General features: G+C 37.8%; 1 protein-coding gene and 1 long non-coding RNA gene across 3 annotated transcripts; one reads left to right on the top strand and one right to left on the bottom strand.

The window, feature by feature from the left end:
• Positions 1-506: 506 nt before the first annotated feature.
• On the bottom strand, positions 507-17,862 carry LOC139935684 (E3 ubiquitin-protein ligase MYCBP2-like). 2 transcript variants are annotated; one of them, XR_011785841.1, is made up of 6 exons: positions 17,773-17,862; positions 13,112-13,256; positions 7,519-7,673; positions 5,099-5,207; positions 4,555-4,662; positions 507-3,974 (listed from the first exon to the last, which is right to left on the bottom strand). XR_011785841.1 is itself a non-coding variant. In XM_071930213.1 (5 exons), the coding sequence occupies exons 3-5, from the start codon at positions 7,519-7,521 to the stop codon at positions 3,777-3,779; spliced, it is 309 nt and encodes a 102-aa protein (XP_071786314.1). In that variant the 5' UTR covers positions 7,522-7,673; positions 13,112-13,256; positions 17,773-17,862; the 3' UTR covers positions 507-3,776. The 2 variants fall into 2 exon arrangements, 1 of the variants encoding a protein (XP_071786314.1); XM_071930213.1 differs by lacking the exon at positions 5,099-5,207.
• A 1,229-nt stretch (positions 17,863-19,091) lies between these two features.
• LOC139936213 (uncharacterized) lies at positions 19,092-21,225 on the top strand. The gene is made up of 3 exons (XR_011785915.1): positions 19,092-19,242; positions 19,990-20,075; positions 20,448-21,225. It is a non-coding gene; the product is annotated as an uncharacterized lncRNA (long non-coding RNA).
• Positions 21,226-22,459: the final 1,234 nt, after the last annotated feature.

The raw sequence follows: 22,459 nt of genomic DNA, 5'->3' as shown, positions 1-22,459 counted from the left end.
GCTGTCACACCTCATACACACACATGGGCGACAACAACTTTGGCTTGATGTCAAGTTTTTCTGATTTGCATACTAGAACAACAATTATGTAAAGGAATGTGCAGACGGTGTGCAAAATGTCGTCCGTTAGCTTTTTTGGATGTTGAATAGGATTGGGCATGTTGAGATAGCCTATTACATGTAATCCACACACAAGCCTCTAAAACAGAAAGGTAGACCTACTTTTCTTTACCTACAAATCTTAATTTCGATTCAATTGCCAGTGTCAATCGTACAACATGCACGCGCTGGTTTTGATTATGCCAAATAAATAAGATGACAACCAATATTATGGTAGGCTGCCCACATCACAAGACAATAATAAGGGCATAATAAAGCAAATAAAGTTATCTAATTTCTAAAAATAAATACAACAATGTTGTATCAGTAAAGGAATGTATATTCAAGTAGTAATACTTTGTAACAAATAAAATCTTAGACGCCAACGATTGTCTGGGAATGAAACTTTTGTGGTTTTTAATGCATCTCACTAAAAAATTCTGCCTTCTTTAATTTCTAGGGAACTAATGCTGTTAAGCATACAGTCACAACTAAATATACCGGTACTTTATTATATAATCCAATGGTTTTTGCCAAGTATTTGTATTTATCTAAGCTCATGTATTGTCTGCTGTGAGGATCCGAAGGCTGGTTGTAATAATCCATCAACAGAGGGCGCTAGTTACAATTAACGGTCTCAAAATTTTTGGCAATTTTGGCGATGCATCACCCGCAAATGTACATATTCACCTACTATTTTTGTTCACAAATCTAGCCTTTCTTTGTTTTGCCTGTAAGCAAGAACACTTGCTAAGCACAGAAAAGTATAGCTTAACAGAAACTGGTTACCAGACACAAGGCCACAATTATTTCCATAGCCCCTGAAGAAATTGATAAATTACACAAACTTTTTTCAGGGACAAGAGACTTCCATGTTATTTTTCATGTATCTTCCCCCTCCCCCTTCCCCAGATTGATGATAAACAATGAGTAAAAGTTTACTCAAAATCATTGGGTTTCTTCAAAAGACACAGCTGTGATTAGTCGAGACACAGCTGTGATTAGTCGATAGACCACGTTACCAATTACTTCCCACACACAAACAGAAATTTAAACATAAAACCCCACATTTGATAAGAATTGCACCATAGTTTAATCACTGGTGGAATGAGCTAAAAGGCCAGTGTCCAAACCTGTCCAGCTAATTACAGGTCAACGTCTAGCCAGACTGCGATTGGCCAAATTTTACGAATAATTAGTCACTGAAATGATTGCACCACATTGTCCTTCATGCCAAGTATAAAGATTTGTATCAAATAAATTTGTTTAGCTAACAAGCTCTTCATGCAAATTCAAGAAGTGTATAAATATGATTGTTCAAACCCCTAAATCATTTAGAAAGTTACAAAGTTACCCAATCAGTTTCTCCAGTGGTTTATTTTGTTCAGAACTGTTTATAGACGATGGAATGTGTGATGTAGTTCTTCATGTAGTGGTGCTTTATAATTGTATATCCAAGAACAATAGACCTTTACCATGCTGTCTCCATATTGGTCATGTTTCTTGTATCGAATAACAGTTATGAATGATAATAACAATTTTGCAAATAGGAACCAGACTGGTTTGTTCACCAAGCCTCGGTTTGGTTACATTGACGTCAAGGGGAAAACTTCAACATGGCTGCACCATGATAAAGGTCTATACCCTACTCTTTCTAAATAACAATACAACAAATCACTGTCTGAAATGTCTTCAATTATATGTACGTTTATTTGATATTTACACTTTCTCAATTCCTGCTTTTTGTTTCAACTTCCCACACCACACGTCCACATTTTACAACTTACAACTTACACACTGGCAATTTTTCCGACAATTTGTATAAAGAAGGACATAGATATTGTCTCCCAACAGAAAGGGGCATCAATGTACAAACACACACATCCACATGTTAACTGTGCTTAGCAGGAACAAATGTCCCTAAGAAACTGTATGCAGGGAACCGATCACAAGCAATATACAATCACATGGCATTTTAGGGAGCTAGTAACCTGTCTATCTGCGAAGCAAAGATTTTCTATGCTTAGTAAATTTGGCTGCTTTTCTTTGGAATTGTGCAGATATGAAAATTTGTCGACCTCCCCAATGTGAATAGGTGGGGAATGGTTCCCTGAAGGTTCGTCGACAAACTGTTTTGCGGCCTTCTGTATCTACACCTGTACCGGTCTTAAGTGACCAGGGGTGGATTTCACAAGTTAAGACTTCTTTTATCTCCAGAATAGGTTGAGTTACTCGTCCTCACTTAGGACTAGCCTTAAGTTTTTAATATCTCCCAAGGACTAGTCCTAATCTAACTCTTTCTGAATGCTGTAAATCAAGCACTTTGTGCAGACAGTATAAGTGCCTATTTTAACGCATTCCTGATTTATCATTCAGACGTACTGATGACTGATATGCAGCAAACATAGTAGTCATCATGTAAAAAAAAAAGCAATCGGTTTGGCGTAAAATTCTGGCAGGAATGTCTTTAATTCTAATGGAACTAATTGACCAGTTTGTACACACTAATATCGAGTGACATCATGCATATCCTAATTTGAAAGTCTAGCCTTAAGCTGTGTCCAAAACGGTGACTTTGGCTACTGCTGTGGCTAGATCAGTGTTGCTGACAGTGTTGAAGAATAGGCAAAGGTGCGCATTCTAGCCGTAGCTGTAGCAGAAGTCATTGTTTCGGACATGGCCATAGTCCATCTCAAAAGTCGATTTTACATGGCTCAATTGTATAACATCATTTTTATATGTTTTTTTTATCAATGTTCTTTTGTGCGGACACTATACTAAATAGCTAAACTCTTTTTACTTGGTACCCGAAACAACTTTTTTAAAATTCCACTAAGCTCTTAACAAAAAGCACAGCGTATAACTTACTAAAAGTGTTAAGCCTACCCTCTTCAGAGAAAGCATTTAAGAGAGTCTTTCACGAAATATACTCAACTACTGCAATACAATACTGAGAGATGCTAGCTGTATAAATGTCCATTAATATAAAAACTCCCCAAATTGCAAGTTTGCTATGCAACGACTGCTGGTACACATCTGATACAGAAATGATTTCAAAACATAGTTAATGGTCTGACGTTTTGACCCTAGCAGAGTCTTTCTCAAAGTGTCAGGTCAATAACTAACTTTTGCACTTATACCATAGATCCTTTGGGTTGGTAAGCAGTTTGCAACAGCTAATTCTATTTTCTCAGAAATGATTTGCAATAACTTTCTTCTAGCATTTGAGAGATTCCACCACTGTTAGGCTGGCAGGACGGCAGATGAGCTCTTAAGATGTGGGAACATGTTGGCAGCTGCAAACTTTTTTTTGACAGACAAAGTCTTTGAGCTGACATGTCAGTAAATCACAAGGCAATCAGATTTCAGATACATGCAGTGCATATAATTTTATGTACCATGAAATTTTCCCAACAATCTTCAGTCCAACTCAAACCCTATCAATCCATCCACCCCAACCCTTCAAATATGAAGCCTGGTTCATACTTCCTGCAACAAATAAATCACAACAGATGAATTGTGTTCAACTAGTGTGAAACATTGGGTGCAAAAACAGCCATGAGATGTCAAAAACGCTTAACATTCACGGAAAGTATGAACCAGGCTTAATTCTCTATGGATCCATAGTTGAAGGGTTGGAGCGACCAACACTTCAACTATCACTCATGTTCCACCCCCTATCCTTCCCTATCCAACCCCAGTACACTCTTACCAGCCGGGCAGTGAGGAAAATCTGGCTTTGGAATGCTGGTGATCCTTTGTAAGTCATCGTGGCAAGCATTGCAGAAATGTGTTCGACCAAAGCAGAACACAGCAACTGAACGGCAGTAGCGGCACTTGTACTCCAGGAAATCTTTCCCATGCTTTGGACACATCTGGGGTCAAACAAATTGGAAAAAGGATGGAGCATTAGTTAGGAGGAATTTGGTTTGATAAACAAAACATTGTTTGCAAAATGTTGTATTCAAAATTGTTCATATCTTGTTAGGTGAAATTCCCTAAATGTTGTATTAACTCTTCTATTTGTCGTACGTAAAACTAGTTGTAACACAAAAAATAGAGTCCGTACGCCCACAGTTTTCTGATTTGGAAAGAGGACGCTTGAGGATGCTATTGTGACCTTGTTTTGGGGTGGTTGACATTCACAAATGAATGAACAATAAATGTGTCCATATGATCAAATTACTACTCAAATAAATAATCCATGAAACGGTTAACTATGTAATCAGTAATTCTACAATTATCTCAACAGTTATTTTGACCCTTTGTTCTTTATCATGCTTTTGGCTCAATACAGCTGTCTTTGTATTTGTATGTGGGGAGGGATTTTCCCCTTATTCGGGTCTGTGCTTAATGCATTGTCTCACTGGGCACCATTAAAAAAGCAGTGTTGGTCTCCCCGGGTTAAACAATACATAAAAACAAGAAATAAAACTTTGGTGTAAAACCCCCTACCTGAGCCCTGGATACATCTGAGCATGCTCCACACACTAACTCAGTTGGGTCATAGTCACCCTGTATCCCAACCTCTTGATCGCAGCGAGCTTCACCTCCGTAATAAGCCTGAAGAAACCAGGGAGAAACAACCAACATTAACATTGAAAGCATTGAATACATAATAACATCAATGCATTTTTAAATGCATTTTTAAAATTATGAAACATATTTGGGATGATACCAACTAAATAAATCTCTTTTGATTGATGGTGGTTGTGAGAGGAATGGGAGGACTCAACAGTTGGACTCTATACTCTTCCCACCATCAGGGAAAGTATATACATGCGTCGTTATCAAATTTAGCTCTCAAATGTGCAAAAGGCGTTTTTATCAAAAGAGATTTATCTACATGTCACCGCAAAAATATATCTCATTATCATTCCACCATGCAAACCTTCATGTCTTATAAAACTACATTTAATTGTTGTCTTTGGACCAGCACCATTTTCATAGAGCTGTTTAAACACAACAAAATAGCTAAGCCCAGCAAAATTATGCTTACCTGCACATCCAGCCAGCAACCAACTCACAAGCTCCATCACCATCGGTAGTCCGTCATTGTCTTGAAGATGAGCAGAGTACAACAGCTCTGTTCAGAGCCAACACTCCCACTAAAAAGATTTGCACATGGGTGTACCCTTAAGTTCATCATGTATTTATAGTTTCTTTAAATTTATCCACATCATGCAAAACTTCAAACATTAGTTAAATAAATGTTGTCCAATTGCACAGCATCAATTCAATTCGGAAGACAATGAAAGAAATAGAAAAACTGTAATACTGTTGCTTTGGACCATTAAAGCTTTAAATAAACTCTGCGACTTTTATTACAGCGAGCTAATACACCCAAATAAAAAGTACGGTTCGACAGTTTCAATGAAACTGGAAAAATTTCTTTGACTTCAACATTTTAGTTACAATTTTTTTAAAATAACCATTTCTAAAACAAAATGTCGACAGAGTATGTAGACTACTGTTTCTTTTCTTTTCCTTGACATACTGTTCTCTTTAGATAGATAACATCAAAGTACCTAACAAGTTCACAATGACAAGTTGACAATTACCCTTTGTGGCAGTTTCTGGGACAAGTCAAAGGGTCATCTTAGCCCACATTTGAAAGTTGGCTGTTAAAGTGACATGTTGCACTGGATCAGAGCCTAATTTCATAGCATTGCTTAGTGGTCGATTTTGTGCTTACTGCGTGACTACCATTTCATAGCGCTGCTAGCCGTAAGCTACCGAAGAGGCATGCTAACCCTCTGGTGCGTACCGCACAAAATTATCGTTAAAGACAGTGGACACTATTGGTAATTACTCGAAATAATTATTGGCATAAATTCTTTCTTGGTGACAAGTAATGGGGAGAGGTTGATGGTATAAAAAAACAATGTGAGAAACGGCTCCCTCTGAAGTGGTGCCATAGTATTTGAGAAAGAAGTAATTTACCACAAATGTGATTTCGAGACCTCAGATTTAAAACTTGGTCTCGAAAAGCACACAACTTTGTGTGACAAGGCTACTTTTCTTTCATTATTATCTTGCAACTTGAGCTAAAATTTTCACAAGTTTTTTATTTTATGCATATATGCTGAGATACACCAACTATGAAGACTAGTCTTTGACAATTACCAAAAGTGTCCACTGTCTTTAAGCAGCGTTATGAAGTTAGGCCCTGGTGAGTTGGTCTATGAAAAATGTTGTAACCATTTTTTGTTTAAAAAAAGTAAACCTAAAGTAACCTACAATAATCCACACAAGTATGCCTCAACATTGCCGGTTGTGATCTGTCTTTTACTTCCTGAACTAAAATGGTCCGCCATTGAGTGGAGTAAAAAATTAGACTGAACAAAATGGCATGCCATGTACGTTAACCAAGCATGCCAAGTAAAAGGAAAACCATGCAATTTTGAGGCATGTTTGTGTGGGTCATATTCTACTTTTAAAGGTATCTTTCTCACAATATGCATTCTATATCAAACGGTTTCAAAGGCTTTTTCATAGGCCAACTCGCCTGATCCAAGGAAACACGTTCCTTCAACAGAAAAACTTTTGAGGAATGAAAAGTTCATCAGGTAAGGTGTCAAATAGTCATGACCATGGCTATAGCCCTCTAATTCAGATACATGTACATGTACAGCCTCGTGTCATAAATATTACAAGTGAACAATTAGGAAACCACTTTGGATACGCAATTTTGCAGTGCAAACATGTACATAATAGACACATGTCCATGTACATATACATGTACATATGCATTTTGGCTGAACATGTAGTTTGTTTTGTAGTAACATCTCTAAAGGTTTATGTTCTTAAAATATACTAGCGTTGTTTTTATTCAACTAATGGAAATTAGTCTTTGTGATTTTATAATTATTTAGTTGTTATGATTCAGGGTATTCCATTTTTTTAAGGAATAATTTGAATAATTTGAATAATTTGAAAACGTTTTTAGAGTCAGCCATCTTGAAACTAAGCCTAACCGAGCCAACAAGTTGGTTACTGTATGGTGTTTGAAGCTTTGCATGGTGTGGAGAATAAGAATAACTATAAATATAAATATGAATAGCCCTGAGTAAAATCTCTTTTGAAGGAGTGGTGGCTCTGAAAAGAGCTGGTTTGGTCTTGATAATTCCAACAGTATACTCTGCTCGTATTCAGGAGAAAGATGAGCAGGAGTATACTGGTCGAAACGCCAAACCCAAACCGGCTCTTTTCAGAGCTCATGGTTGTACCCGCAAGTTTACTATTCATATTTATATTTATAGCTACTTTTACGTCGGTTACTGTTTGGTCGGACCAGCCTTGTCACTGTTACCGTGGTTCAATCAAACGCACGAAAAAACACTCAACCAATGACCAAAGCTCAAACATGCTTCTGGTTTGGGTGATTAAAACACACCCTTAACAACATGATTCTCTTACCATCCCCGATCCTCTCTAAGGGAAACGTGACATTGGTATCAGCCATGTAGCCAGCTCCTGCACTCAATAACCTGCCAAGTGGTGAATGGATGTCAAAGAAGAACACTTGCTTGAGATACATATTGATGAACTTGCCAAAGTGGAACTCATCAAATCTGCAGACCAAAGATAAATTTATTTTGTTATAGGCAATCCACTACAATAGTAATACTAATAACCAGTTTTTATATAGTGCTTTTCACACCCGAAGGGCGTCTCGAAGCGCTTCCAACATTATTACCCCTGGTCACTGGGCTTTAAATCATTTCTTAAACCATCTCAGCTCCCTGGGGAGTATACATCCTGTGCAAAATTAATATGCGTTTCTCGCCTAAATCAATCACAAGAACCATCTCTGCTCTCACAGTTACCCATTTACCCCTGGGTGGAGAGAAGCATCTATAGTTATGTGTCATTGCTCTTGCACAAGTGTTACGACCAGGATTGAACCCACACTCTGCTGAACAAGCGCACCAGAGCTTGAGTTCAGTGCTCCTATCCGCTCAGCCATTACACCCTACAATAAAGGGAGCCTACTATGTACACAACAGGCCTAAAATAAAATAATATAAATCATAATGCATGCTTGTATGCTTCGTTTTTTGAAAGGGCAAGGACATGTTTAAAGGTATCTTTCTCAGAGTTCTGCATTCTTTAACAAACGGTTTCAAAAGCTTTGTCATAGACCAATTCGCCCGATCCAAGGAAACATGTCCTTTTAAAAAAAACTTTATGGAATGAAAAGTTCATCAGGTAAGGTGTAAAATAGTCATGACCATGGCTATAGCCCTCGAATTCAGATACAGCCTCGTGTCATAAATATTACAAGTAGCAATTAGGAAACCACTTAAAAATATATTTGTAACAAATTCGGATAAACAATTTTGCAGTGCATACATGTACATGTACATTTATTTTGGCTGTACATGTAGTTTGTTTTGTAGTAACATCTCTAAAAAGTTTATGTGCTTAAAATTTACAATGTTGTTTTTATTCAAGGAGTATACAGCCTGTGCAAAATTATGCATTTCTCGGCTAAACCAATCACAAGAACCATCTCTACGCTCACAAGTACCCATTTACCCCTGGGTGGAGAGAAGCATCTATAGTTATGTGTCATTGCTTTTGCACAAGTGTTACGACCAGGAATCGAACCCACACTCTGCTGAACAACCGCACCAGAGCTGGAGTTCAGTGCTCCTATCCACTCAGCCATTACACCCTACAATAAAGGGAGCCTACTATGTACCGAACAGGCCTAAAATAAAATAATATAAATCATAATGCATGCTTGTATGCTTCGTTTTTTGAAAGGGCAAGGGCATGTTTAAAGGTATCTTTCTCAGAGTTGAAAAGCAAGATCTCAATTGAATAGATTTGGCAGAATGTCAATAAGGAACTCCGATTACTTTGTGATACACTAACACTGGAATATTTTACAGTCACAAAGTTGCTCAAGCACAGAGAGACACTCACCATGCCAAATAACTATAAAGCACTGGAGGCCTTTCAAGTTTGTATTTTACTACAGTGTTGTCCTTGATGTGAGGGTTAGCCTTTAGTCAAGGCGCACGCGGCATCACCACGAGCGGCGAAACTGCGAAGGCAAGCGCCTTTACCAACTCGTTTTGGGGGCCTTATGTTTTTCAATACATTTGCCAAGGACTTTGGTGGGAAAACTGCATAATGCATTGCGGCGTGGTGAGTTGCTGGCCAATAAGAAGCCACCATTACTTGCATGACCTCACAAGAACGTTGGATGCAAATTCGTTAAATTTTCTCCCACCAAAGTCGTTAAGTATTTCAAATTCAACAGGTCACCAATTCTTCAGTTTGAACCCACCAAAAACTAATTTTTTATCCTATTTGTTGCATCAGGCCCTGCTGGTATAACACGGGGATTATTACACTAAAAAGATTCATGCAAAGGTACCGCTGACCAGCTTGTGATCGCACAAAACACAACGCACATAATCACACAGTATACAAATGCACCATCCAGCGACACACACAGACATCATTTAAATTTACAGGCCTGTACCCTTCTTATACTTTGCGTGCGACAAACAATGCAAGAAGGGCCTTACGCTATGTTTTTAAAATCAGAGTTGATAGATGACGTTTTACGACCATCAGCCACCAATAACTACAATTTCATTTGTACTATCCCAGTGTACACAATCAAAACTTATCCCACACACTCAATACATTAGGCCTGGGCGAATTATTCGAATATCCGGTTAAAGGCGAATAGGTTTTCCTATCCGTAACCGCGAATGCCTTTTTTTTTCTTAATCGGATATCTGCATAGGGCGCAAATACCTCTGTACAAACCGGATAATTCTGTAATAACAACCGAGTAACCGGATATTCTTTAACTATCCGAATATCCGCGGACGTCGGGCGACAACGGATATAAATGTTTCGTCTGAATCCTTATGAAACTTCTGTTAAGACAGCATAAAACAGTATAAATTAAGTATTTAACTATGCTCACCTCCGTGAAGAGTTAAAACAATGACATTTCTGACGTAATTTGTCCAAAGATTACACAAGTTTTCCTTGACCTAGAGTCAATTACGATCAAAAGAAAAAGCAAATCGCCATCTTTAAATTAGATCCGGTCATTTTTATGAATGAACCGAGTGACACTGTCTAAAACTAATATCAATCCGCCCATAAGATCTCATTCACAAACGAACAGCGCCCTCTATTGGCAAAAAAAAAAATTATTCGAGTATCCGGTTAACTTCGGATAGTTGGCCAGCGGTATCCGAATAACAAAATTTCACTATTCGCCCAGCACTACAATACATTCATGATGCTTTTATTTCCCTTTTGTTGAGTTAAATTAAAAAACATTTAAAAGCTTGGTACTCACTATTGTTTTTCTGTCGCATCGCAAGTTTTTTGACTTCTCAATATGCTCAACGCTTTATTTTTTGGTCACCTGGAATGCTCATGACATGTTATTACATTCTGAGGTGAAAGTTTGTTCTTTCATGCATTGAAAACATAAAAGACTTTCCAGCTGTAAAAATAACTTTTCCTGAGAGTTAAATCCTTTGTGATCTGTTGTGGGCGATATCATGGAGAATGGACACATGTGTAGTCCAAAAGTTGCTCTCTACAACCAAATGGCCCCTCCTCAACCATAGAAAAAGTTTGTATACTTTTTCTATGGTTGAGGAGGGGCCGTTTGGTTGTAGAGAGCAACTTGACACTTAGTGTTTTGAAATGATATCAAAAATCTTTCTTTTTAGCTAAATAAATTGTTTAATGGATTTATATTATTTTGTTTGGGGTTTCCTGTCTGTAGATTTGTTTATTTACAAATTATTTTACACATGAAAATCTCTTTTCAAATTAAGCGAATTTCCCTTTGAAGTTCTCGCACACGGCGTAACAAAGTGTGCAAAAAGACGTGACGTAAATACACTTTCGCCCATGTTTTGAGAAAGTACAAAATTACAGTTCGGCGCCCCCCTACTGTCGGTCTATAGATTCTTTATGTCTGTGACTGCATCAAGAACGCAGAGCTTTTTTTAAAGATGTTTTTTAATCTAACTCAACAAAAAGTAATACAAGCACCATGAATGTATATTGAGTGTTTTGGATAAGTTTAGGGTAGTGTAGTTCAAAGGAAACTTCAGTTATTGGTGGCTAATGGCTGTAAAACTTTCATCAATCAACGCCAATTTCAAAATGTGTAGCGTTAAGGAGGCCCAAAATATTAGACCTCTAAGGCTCACGGGGAGCCTTATAGTTTCTGGAAGTACTAAGAATATGGTCTTTCAACTTCTCAAATCAGGTACAAAATAATGTAAATTTTAGTCAACTTTGTGTTCCTATTGTAAGGGAGAATTAAACCCAGGCAGAAGTGCACGGCACTGACTAACATCCTTACTGTTTACCCAAATCACCATGGTAACTTGAAAAAAAAAATAATAACAATACTAATAAAAAGTGTGAATAATTACTGGCTTTCAAATCTGATTTTTTATTTAATTATTTTTTTTTCTTGATATTTAAAATAAGGCGTATAAATAAACTGTGATAATTGAATCAACAAGCTGATGTTTAAACTTTAATATTAATAACAATATTAATATGACTATGAGGGTTAAAAATTAAAATCTCCAAAAATATAAGAAATCATATTTATAAGGCACTAGCCCTATATAGGACTCTTTCTCTGTACACAGGAACAGAGCCCTAACTGTTTAGGCCTGTTTCTGGGGCGGAAAAATTTCACAGCTTCATAACTAAAATCTTACCTGCAACAAGCCCCTAATTTTCAACAGATTCACATTCCATGGCGGCATATATTTTTCTGTGGTGGGTTTTGGTCCTCATATATTCCTCACAAATCCCGCCAATTTCGTGAAATGATGCAGCTTCCAACGTTAAAGAATTCCCCAAATTGTTACCCACGTGTGTGCTTGCGTGTGTGCGTTTGTGTTCATGTTTGTGAGTGCGAGCGCCCAGTGTGCACACCTCAAAACGCGCAAAATAAAAATAAAAATGAAGTGAATGTGACGCTTGAGCTTACGGTGTCCTCAAAGAGCAGTCAAAATGTACGCAAATGTACGCGTACGCATGGAAAACAACTGTGAGCATTGATCAAAACGGGAATTCTTTAACCTTGGAAGCTGCATTATTTCACAAAAATGACGGATTTGTGAGGAATAGAATGTGAATCTGTTGAAATTTGTGGCTTGTTGCAGGTAAGATTTGATTTATGAAGCTGTGAACATTTTCCGCCCCAGAAATGTACCCTGATGTCCGGGATGTCACTGTAGTACAAAATGAAAGTGTAAGGCCACCAGGGCTAATAAGGCACATGGCTTCTTTCCTGTATTTTTTTTTCAGAATGTTCAGAAAAATATTCAGTCACATGATTTGATAATCATGAATTGTGAATTGAAATAGTGTTTGATGAAACTTTTTCGGTGGGCAAACATTTTAACAAGGCCTCAACATATGACATATTTTTGTAACTTGTTTGTAGAAATGCCTAAAGGCTAAATTACCAAACTTTTTGCATTTACACAATACAACTTAAAACTACAAGTGCAAGTATTAAGTAATAAGTAACCACAAAATAAACACAACATTATGACTGCAAGAGACTAATCACAACTTGCGCATGCCTATTTTAATCACAACCATTCGTGGTTTGGCTTCATACTTTGTGTTGGTTATATGCCTCGTTTTGTCACATACCTAAGTGTTTTTTCTAAGTTTTGGTCAATGGAGAGGATACTCTTTGCTTGGCGCATAAAACCACACAATTTTTATCTAGGCACTGTTTACATCACGCACAGAGAGGTAAAGGATTTGTCACAATTTTATGGACACCACAGAGACAGGACCACCTACGATATTATAACTCCATCAACAAATTATCACGAAATAGATGCTGCATAAAAACCCATTCACCTCGTTTCGGTTGAGAACCTTCAAAACAAGTCATACAAAACACTTCTTTTGATCATCCAAACACCCAAATTATTACTGTAAATGGAAATATAATGAGTCAATATGTATTTACCTGTGTCCAAGGTCTGTAGGGTCGAGGAAAAATCACCAATTCATAGCAAAGGTGTTCCGTAAATCTCTGTATGATTTGTGTACACTTGTCACGGTGGAAAAAAACAGTAACTGGCGGCAACACAGCGCCCTCAAGAGGCGAGAATCTAAGAAAGAAAAAGAAATTAATAAAAGTTTTAAAACTTAATTATAGACTAGCGGGATGCCGCGCGGCACCCCGTTAAATGATTAGGTTCATTTATATAGTGCTGTTTACATAAGTGTAGTGTAAGTTATTTTAGATTAGTGTATTGTAGTTTAACTTAGTTAAAAATATTGTGAAAATAATTTAAAGGAATTTTTAATTTGGTTTTTAATTTGATTTTTAATTTGATTTTAATTAATTTAGTTTAATTCAACTAAATTTAGATAAAATGTCTAGTTTACTGTAATGTGTAGCGCAGTTTTGTGCCATGATGAATCTACCTAATAAGGCAGAACAACGCCCCCCCCCATCCAGCCCCGCTATTAAGGAAATATCACATGACATTGATGAAAAATCACATGACATACCCAATTACATGACATACATAATTAGGCAGAAGCCCATCAACAACCCCCCCCCCCCCCCCCCCCCCCGGCTAGGAAAATTTCACATGACATACCCAATAAGCCTCAAGTGCCACCCTGCCCCCCTAATAACAAAATGTCACATGACATGCACCCCCAGCGCTCCCAGAGAAATGTCACATATGACATACCTAATAAGGCAAAAGCCCCCCACCCCCCTATTAAGGAAATGCCACATGACATACCCTTAGATAGAAGCGCACCCCCAGTTTATACAGAAATGTCACATGACATACCTAATTAGCCAGAAGTGCGGCCCCCCTCCCTGCTATTAAGAAAATGTGACATGAATGCACTCCCCCTGCCAAATACCTAATCAGGCAAAAGTGCACCCCCAGCCCCACCTCCTATTAAAGAAATGTCACATGACATATCTAATTGGGCAGTGGCCCCCCCCCCCCCCGCTGTTAAGAATGTCACATGACATACATGTACCTATTAGCCAGCCTGTCCCCATCTCCCCCCCCCCCCATTAAAGAAATTTCAGACAACCCTATAGGCAGAAGTACCCCCCCCTAAAATGGCCAGAAGACTGCACCCCCCTTGCTATTAAGGATGTCACATTAAATACCTAATTAGCCAGAAGTGCACCCCTCCCCCCAATATTAACATATCAAGGAAATGTCACATGACATGGCAGAAGTGCATCCCCCACCCAGCCCCGCCCCCTATTAAAAAAAATGTCTTATGACATACCTATTCTAATTAGGCAGAAGTCCAACACCCCCCCCCCCCCCCCCGCTGATAAGGACATGTCAGATGACATACCCTTAGGCAGAACATTTAGGAAATGTCACATGACCCACTAATTAGCCAGGAGTGCCATGAAAATGTCACATGACATACCTAATAAGGCAGAAGGTACCCCCCTAGTAAGGAAATGTCACATGACATATACCTAATAAGGCAGAAGTGCACCCCCAGCCCCCCTTATTAAACAAATGTCACATGACAACCTAATAAGTCAGAACAACGCCCCCAACCCCGTTATTAAGGAAATGTCACATGACATTTATGACAATATCACATGCAGACCTAATTATATGACATACCTAATTCGCCTCAAGTGCAACCCCCCCCCCCTAAAAACAAAATGTCACATGACAAGTGGAGCTGTGGAGCGCCCCCCAAGAGAAATGTCACACGACATACCTACAAATGTAAGGCAGAAGACCCGGCCCTCACCCCCCCCCCCTATTAAGGAAATGTCACATGACATACCCTTAGGCAGAAGTCCACCCCCCAGTTAATACGGAAATGTCACATGACATACCTAATAAGGCAAAAGTGCACCCCCAGCACCACCCCCTATTAAAGAATACCCCCGCCCCCCGCTATTAATGTCACATGACTAGCCAGAGGTTTACCCCCCCCCCATTAAGGAAATGTCACATGACATAGGCAGAAGTGCATCCCTAAAGCCCCACCCCCCCTATTAAAGAAATGTCACATGACATACCTAATTAGGCAGTAGTCCAACACCCCCCCCCCCCCCCCCCCCCGTCCCGCCATAAGGTAACGTCACTTGACATAGCCAGAAGTGCACCCCCCCCCTATTAAGGGAATGTCACAGGACATAGCTAACTAGGAAGAAGTACCCCCCCCCCCGGCTAATACATATTGGCCAGAAGTGCCCCGCCCCCTCCCCAGGTGTTACGGAATTTTCACATGACACACCTAATCAGCCAGAAGTGAACCTCCCACCCCCCCCCCACCACCCCTATTATTATTATTATCTATATCAGTTTTTTGTAAATGAGATATAGGCCTACCGGTTCATAATAATTATTACGATTAATGCTTACTCGGTAGTGATATTCCTGGTAATTATTATAACTTTGTGTTCCTGCATTTTCCTGTCTTTTCAAAGCCCCTTCGTAATTAATTGTCATTGCTAACAAGTATTGGTATATTTTGAAATTGCTCGCGCCCGAACACTAAAACAAATTGTTTAGATCTAAAAAAAACACAATTAGAAGGGCCAAATATAAATAAATGACTTTGTGTCTCGGTTTCTGTTCACAGTGTTTGGGCTTATTATTGTTGCTTTCTTCGGAAAAGAAAAAGGTTTTTAAAAGGGGGAATTTATACTATTGTTTATGTTTGTTCGTGTTCTGTTTTAGCTCAATTATCTTTGATGTAATATATTTTTACAATAGCCAAGAGGTGACGAGAGACGAATAAGCCCCATTAGTTGTCAGGGTGCCACTATAGGCCAAAAGTCTTGCGCAAAACTGGGTTATCATAAATATTTCCATGGCCTTAAATTCTTTTTTATAAATAGTGTTTTGGGGTCATGCAATTAATTGTGTCGCTAGGGGCCTATAACAATTTATCACAACCTGGGTGCTATGTGCTTCAGCTTTTGAGGAGACGTGATAAATATAGGCTTTGAGGTTGGTCCTATTTGGCTTGGGAAGTGAAAAAGTGATCATACTTGCACCGGTTTAGGAAAAAACACATTTGTCTGTGTTTTTTCCCGGGTATGGCCTAATAATAGGCCTGGGCGAATTGTTTGAATATCCGGTTAATGGCGATTAGGTTTTCCTATCCGTAACCGCGAATGCCTTTTTTTTCTTAATCGGATATCCGCATAGAGCACGAATAGCTATTTAAAAACCGGATAGTTCTGTAATTACAACCAAGTAACCAGATATTCTTTAATATCCAAATATCCGTGGACGTCGGGCGACAACCGACATGAATGTTTTGTCTGAATCCTAATAAAACTTCTATTAAGACAGCATAAAATATCATAAATTAAGTATTTAACTATGCATACCTCCGTGAAGAGTTAAAACAATCACATTTCTGGCATAATTTGTTCAAAGATTACACAAGTTTTCCTTCACGTAGAGTTATCCACGATCAAAAGAAAAAGCAAATCCCCATCTTTAAATTAGATCCGGTCATTTTTATGAATGAACCGAGTGACATTGTCTAAAACTTATATCAATCCACCCAGAAGATCTCATTCACAAACGAACAGCGCCCTCTAGCGACAAAAATTTGTTGTTTTATTATTTTAATAGCGCCCTCTAGCGGCGGAAAAAAATTATTCAAATATCCGGTTAATTATTCAAATATCCGGCCAGCGGTATCCGAATAACAAAATTTCACTATTCGCCCAGCATTACCTATAAGCAAAAATTCCGAAAAGCTGACCTGCCAAAAATTTAAAAGAAATCAGATGTTTTATTAGTTGTACGAAAATATATTTGATTGGTTTGAAAGAGGTTCAGATACCTAAAACAGTTTTTAAAATAATTTTTGAATATTAATTAGCACAAGCATTGATTGCAGATATATGACTCTATGAGCACCTTTTAACTTACAGCTTTTTGGTTGGCGCCCTCCCGTGTGAACAAACCGAGATGCAAAACACTGGGTTGAACTTCTGCCTAAATGCATATTCATTAATATGCAAATCAAACTGTTTATTTGGGAAATAGTGCGAACACAGGGTAAGAAAACCACCATTCATGATCCAACCATTAAAAGGTGTCAGTAGACAGTTTACCCAAAGCAGTTACGCTACAAAATATGACGGGGTTAAACTTTAGATGGTTTATAATACAGAAAATAGTATTGGCTCAAAAATAAACACAACATTACGACTGCGAGAGACTAATCACAACTTATTTTAATCACAACCATTCGTGGTTTAGCTTCATACGTTGTGTTGGTTATATGCCTCGTTTTGTCACCAGTCACATACCTACTTGTGTTGTTTTTTTTCTAAGTTTTGCTCAATGGAGAGGAGACTCTTCGCTGGGCAAATAAAACCACACAATTTTAATCTAGGCACTGTTTACATCGCGCACAGAGAGGTAAAAGATTTGCCACGATTTTAGGGACACCACGGAGACAGGACCTCCTACGATGTAACTCTATGAACAAATTATCACGAAATAGATGCTGCATGATAAAAACCCATTCACTTCGTTTCGGTAGGGAACCTTCAAAACAAGTCATAAAAAACACTTCTTTTGATCATCCAAACACCCAAATTATTACTGTAATTGGAAATATAATGAGTCAATATGTATTTACCCGTGTCCAAGGTCTGTAGGGTCGAGGAAAAATCACCAATTCATAGCAAAGGTGTTCCGTAAATCTCTCTATGATTTGTGTACACTTGTCACGGTGGAAAAAAATAAGTAACTGGCTGCAAAACAGCGCCCTCAAGAGGCGAGAATCCAAGAAAGAAAAAGAAATTAATCAGTTTTAAAGTTTAATTATAGACTAGCGGGATGCCGCGCTTCGCGCGGCACCCCGTTAAATGATTAGATTCATTTATATAGTGCTGTTTACATAAGTGTAGTGTAAGTTATTTTAGATTAGTGTATTGTAGTTTAACTTAGTTAAAAATATTGTTTAAAATAATTTAAAGGAAATTTTAATTTGATTTTTAATTTGATTTTAATTAATTTAGTTTAATTCAACTAAATTTAGATTAAATGTCTAGTTTACTGTAATGTGTAGCGCAGTTTTGTTCCATGATGGATGTAGTGATGCAGTTTTACGACTAACCTAATAAGGCAGAAGAACAATGCCCCCCCACCCCCCAGCAAACACGTAACGTCATCGTAACGTTACTGTGAAGTTGTATTTTGGTAATGTTGCTTCCCAACTAAAACACAACTAACCTACAACGTTGCCAAAAGGTTGCAGTTTGGTCTTGTTACACAATGACATAAATACAACGTTATAAAAACGTTATGTTTTAACATCGTATAAAAACGTCCTGTGAATATTGTTATGCAACGTTGTCAGAAGGTTTTGGTTTCGTCACGTTACTCCATAACTTAGATACAACTTTTGTCTAACGTTTTTTAAACGTCATATACAAACGTTATGTGAATGTTCTGTGCAAAACGTTATCTGAGAGTTGTGGCTTTGTGTTTTCACAACGTTTTAATAAAGTCACTTTAGCTTTGTTTGGCAACGTTGCTTGAATGTTGTACCTTCGTCAGGTTATTTGGCAACGTACAACTAACTTTGCAACGACGTAGTTTTCATCGTCTGATAATGGGACGTTGTGGAAACTTGTTTTAACAAAGTTACCGAACAGTGTTTTGACAGTTCACTGGCATGTGTCGCACGACGTGTATCCTCGGGGCACGTGGGCAACGTACAGATATAACGTTGTATCAACGTTGTACCACGAGGCAGATGACCGCGGTCATGCAGAGATCCTCTACAAAACGTTTTCAATAAAAAATAATATTTTTTTATTATAATATTATTTTATGGTAATATTTTATAAATAAAAAAAAATAAAGACACTCATATAGGTATTAGTAAAGAACAAAAAGATTAATAATAAAAAACTTCATACAATTATTAAAAAAGTAAATTCTCATATAAAGTACGAGGCTACAATCCGCGCGGAGGATTGTGGGGGATTGTTCAAATGTTATGCTGCACTTCCGCCGTTCAACCGTCGTATTCTTCTCCTAGCCTGTACGTTACGCCGACCAAATTTACATCGGTTGTTAAGTTGTCATCTTCTCGACAATGGTAAGTATTCTACATACAAAAACTCACTTTATCTTGTTGTGTTTTCCGTAAAAAAAACAAGTATTTTCTTTGGTTATCACGATTGTCTGTATATGTCATCATTCATGTACGTCGTGTGTACATCTCCAGACAACAATACAATGAGACATTTTTACACATACAATGGCAGAGGTAGCTAGAATACGGCCAACCAATCTTCGTGTTTGGTCTTCCTCCGTGCTCTTTGACACCAGTTTACTCTGTATCCTTTGTCCCAGAGTAGAATAATTGTGAACCACAGATTTTTGAGGAAAATTGACTGCTTTTCGACGCCATGATGTTTAATTTAATATATTATTATGCTTACTTATGAGGGCACAATTTGTGTGTGTTACTATTATTGTGCTTTCCACAAATCAGCTACGGTAAAAGGAAAAGTATTTAATCAATTTATATATATAATTAATATTGTTGAAGGAGTAATTAAGGGGTAACTGAAAGGAACCAACATTTTTTTTTTTCAGAAAGCATATATGGAATAGTGAAGCATGATTGATGCTTTTTTAATGTTGATTGATTTACCTTTTTTTAATGAAACGGCAGCATTTAAAAAAAGGTTTGTTGATCAATTACAGTTAATTTTGTTAGCTGAGACAAACAATATGTGGGTACTGGGTAGAAGAAATGAAAATGCTTAGTTTTACCATTTCGAATGACCACCCCAATTACTTTATGTTTTTCTTAAAAATGTTTTTATTTTACTTTTAGGAGCTTGCTGAAAAAGTTAGAGGAGGCCATCTCATCTTCTTGACACCTAAAAATTTCCCCACAACAAAAGTTGGGCCCAAGTACAGGTGAGTGAATTACATGTGCATGATGTAGCTTTGTTTGTGAAATACTCTCAATGGAAATGTTGGCAACGCCTATTATATTGTAAAAAAAAACTAGATAGCTTGAAGACAAAAGGTATTCACAATCCTATACAAAGATTAATGGAACATGTTTTCAGTCCATAGACATTTTGATATTGTGCAGGTACATATGGACAGTTATGTTTCACGATGTATACATTAGAAAATAACAATGTCAAACTCGTTCTTGTTGACCCGACATGGATGAACCGATATACATGTGTACATTGATAAAGGAAATACATGTACACATTTTGTGGGAAAGGTCAAAATGACTCAATTTTCTCTTTGTTTCACATTTTCTTTTACATTTAGGAACCTTGTTGAGGAATACCTACCTTTTCGGATGTGGTGACCCTTGGTGATTCTGACTAATCCATCGACAATTTTGCCGTGTACCACTTGCTGCCTGCTATCCTTTTTTCCCCAAACCCTTTTTAACATTTTATCTCAAAGCTGAGCTTTTGTTACTGATTTAAAAACGTAGATGCACTAAATGAAGAAATTTAAACAAGAACAGTATTTAACATTATTCAATATGTTCAAAAAAGTTCTAAATTCAACATTCCTCCTAAACAACTTCGCCATTCACACTGGATTTTGCTCCATCCAAATGTAAAAAAAAACAAAAACAATTTGTGTGGGTATTCATTAAAATGGCACTGTATTTTTACTTTTGAAATCTGAAGACAATTGGAACTGTGTTTAAAGTTAACTTTAAAAACGTTTGTTTTCAAAGGGTTGTTTATACATTTGGCAATAAAATTACCTGGTAAGAAACATTTTGAGAAACAGTTCACTTTGAAGTAATGTGGTTGTGGAAAAACATTTTGAAGCTGATGAGTGTTTCTGCCAGAAACGCTTCTCAGATTGGGTGTTCAAATTGCAGACTATATATTCTTCCCACATGAATTTTCACAGGTTAGTTTTATGGTACGATGTATCTACAACTAGATTTGAACAAGCAGTGAGTTTCAGTAACAATGGTATGGAACTTACTGTATGTGTATATAATATAATATATACATGTAGATAAATACAATAAAACTAACCCTCTGTGAATATTTCACTTCAAAAGATGTTTGTGTTTTGGAGATTTCACCAGGAAAAAACGGGGCGATTATTTCCACACAGGAAGAATATTTCTTAGATCTAAATTTTGGGGAATAAAAAGTGATCTGTTTTTTCTATAACCGGAGAACTTCGAAGTTAAACGTTTCTCAAAATGCATTACACTACCTACAGCTGCTGAACTTCTGACAATACAGTTGTTTTTTATTGCCTTGAATTTGTAGAGTCATTGCCAAACGTATACAGACCATTTAACTGTAAATCTCCATCTTTGCCATTTTTATTATACAACGCATTTTGAGTTATATTTAACCATGCTTTAAAGTTTTGCAGTCTTTTCTATGAAATGATTTGTATGCAATTAAAGATGTTAAGAGAGCCAAAAGCACTTTTGGTATGCATGTGTCTTGATTTGTTGTGATAAATTTACATTTATTTAAAGCATTTAATAACGTTTTTATAACGTTGGGTTTTTCCTGTTGATGACGTTATATAAACACGTCACAATCACGTTCAGAAATAACTTTATCAAAACGTGAAGATTTAACGTTTTCACAACGTTATTATATTACGTCATGACGCGACGTTATCTAGACGTTGACAAAACTCCACACTTATCCGTCCGTACAACGTTAAATAAAAACGTTCTCCCAACATTCAAATAACGTCGTAGCGACGTTCAGGGCACGTTATTATGTTTGCTGGGCCCCCGCTATTAAGGAAATGTCACATGACATACATAATTACATGAAATATGTACATAATTAGGCAGAAGCCCATCAACACCCCCCCCCCCCCCCCCGGCTAGGAAAATGTCACATGACATACCCAGTTAGCCAGCTCAAGTGCCACCTGCGCCCCCCCCTAATAACAAAATGTCACATGACAAGTGGACCCAAGCGCACATATGACATACCTAATAAGGCAGAAGTCCCCCCCCCCCCCGCCCCCGCTATTAAGAAAATGTGACATGACATAATTAGCCGGAAGTGCACCCCCCCCATGCCATATACCTAATTAGGCAAAAGTGCACCCCCAAGCCCCACCCCCTATTAAAGAAATGTCACACAACATATCTAATTGGGCAGTGCATCACCCCCCCCCCCCCCCCCACTATTAAGGATATTTCACATGACATACATGTACCTATTAGCCGGAAGTGCAACCCCAGCCCGTCCCAAACTCCTCCACCCCTTCCATTAAAGAAATGTTACAGACAAGCCTATAGGCAGAAGTGCCCCCCCCCAAAAAAAAAA

The sequence above is a fragment of the Asterias amurensis genome, chromosome 4 (genome assembly GCF_032118995.1).
Source record: "Asterias amurensis chromosome 4, ASM3211899v1".
Lineage (NCBI taxonomy): Eukaryota > Metazoa > Echinodermata > Asteroidea > Forcipulatida > Asteriidae > Asterias > Asterias amurensis.
Note: the sequence above shows the minus strand (reverse complement) of the source record. Positions and strands in the feature narration are given on the sequence as shown.

What these genes read in the sequence shown, in the direction of transcription:
- LOC139935684 (XM_071930213.1), bottom strand. An exon ending in CAGATGTATCCAGGGCTCAG is followed by an intron (nt 3,975 to 4,554) that starts GTAGGGGGTTTT and finishes GTTTGACCCCAG; the next exon opens with ATGTGTCCAAAGCATGGGAA.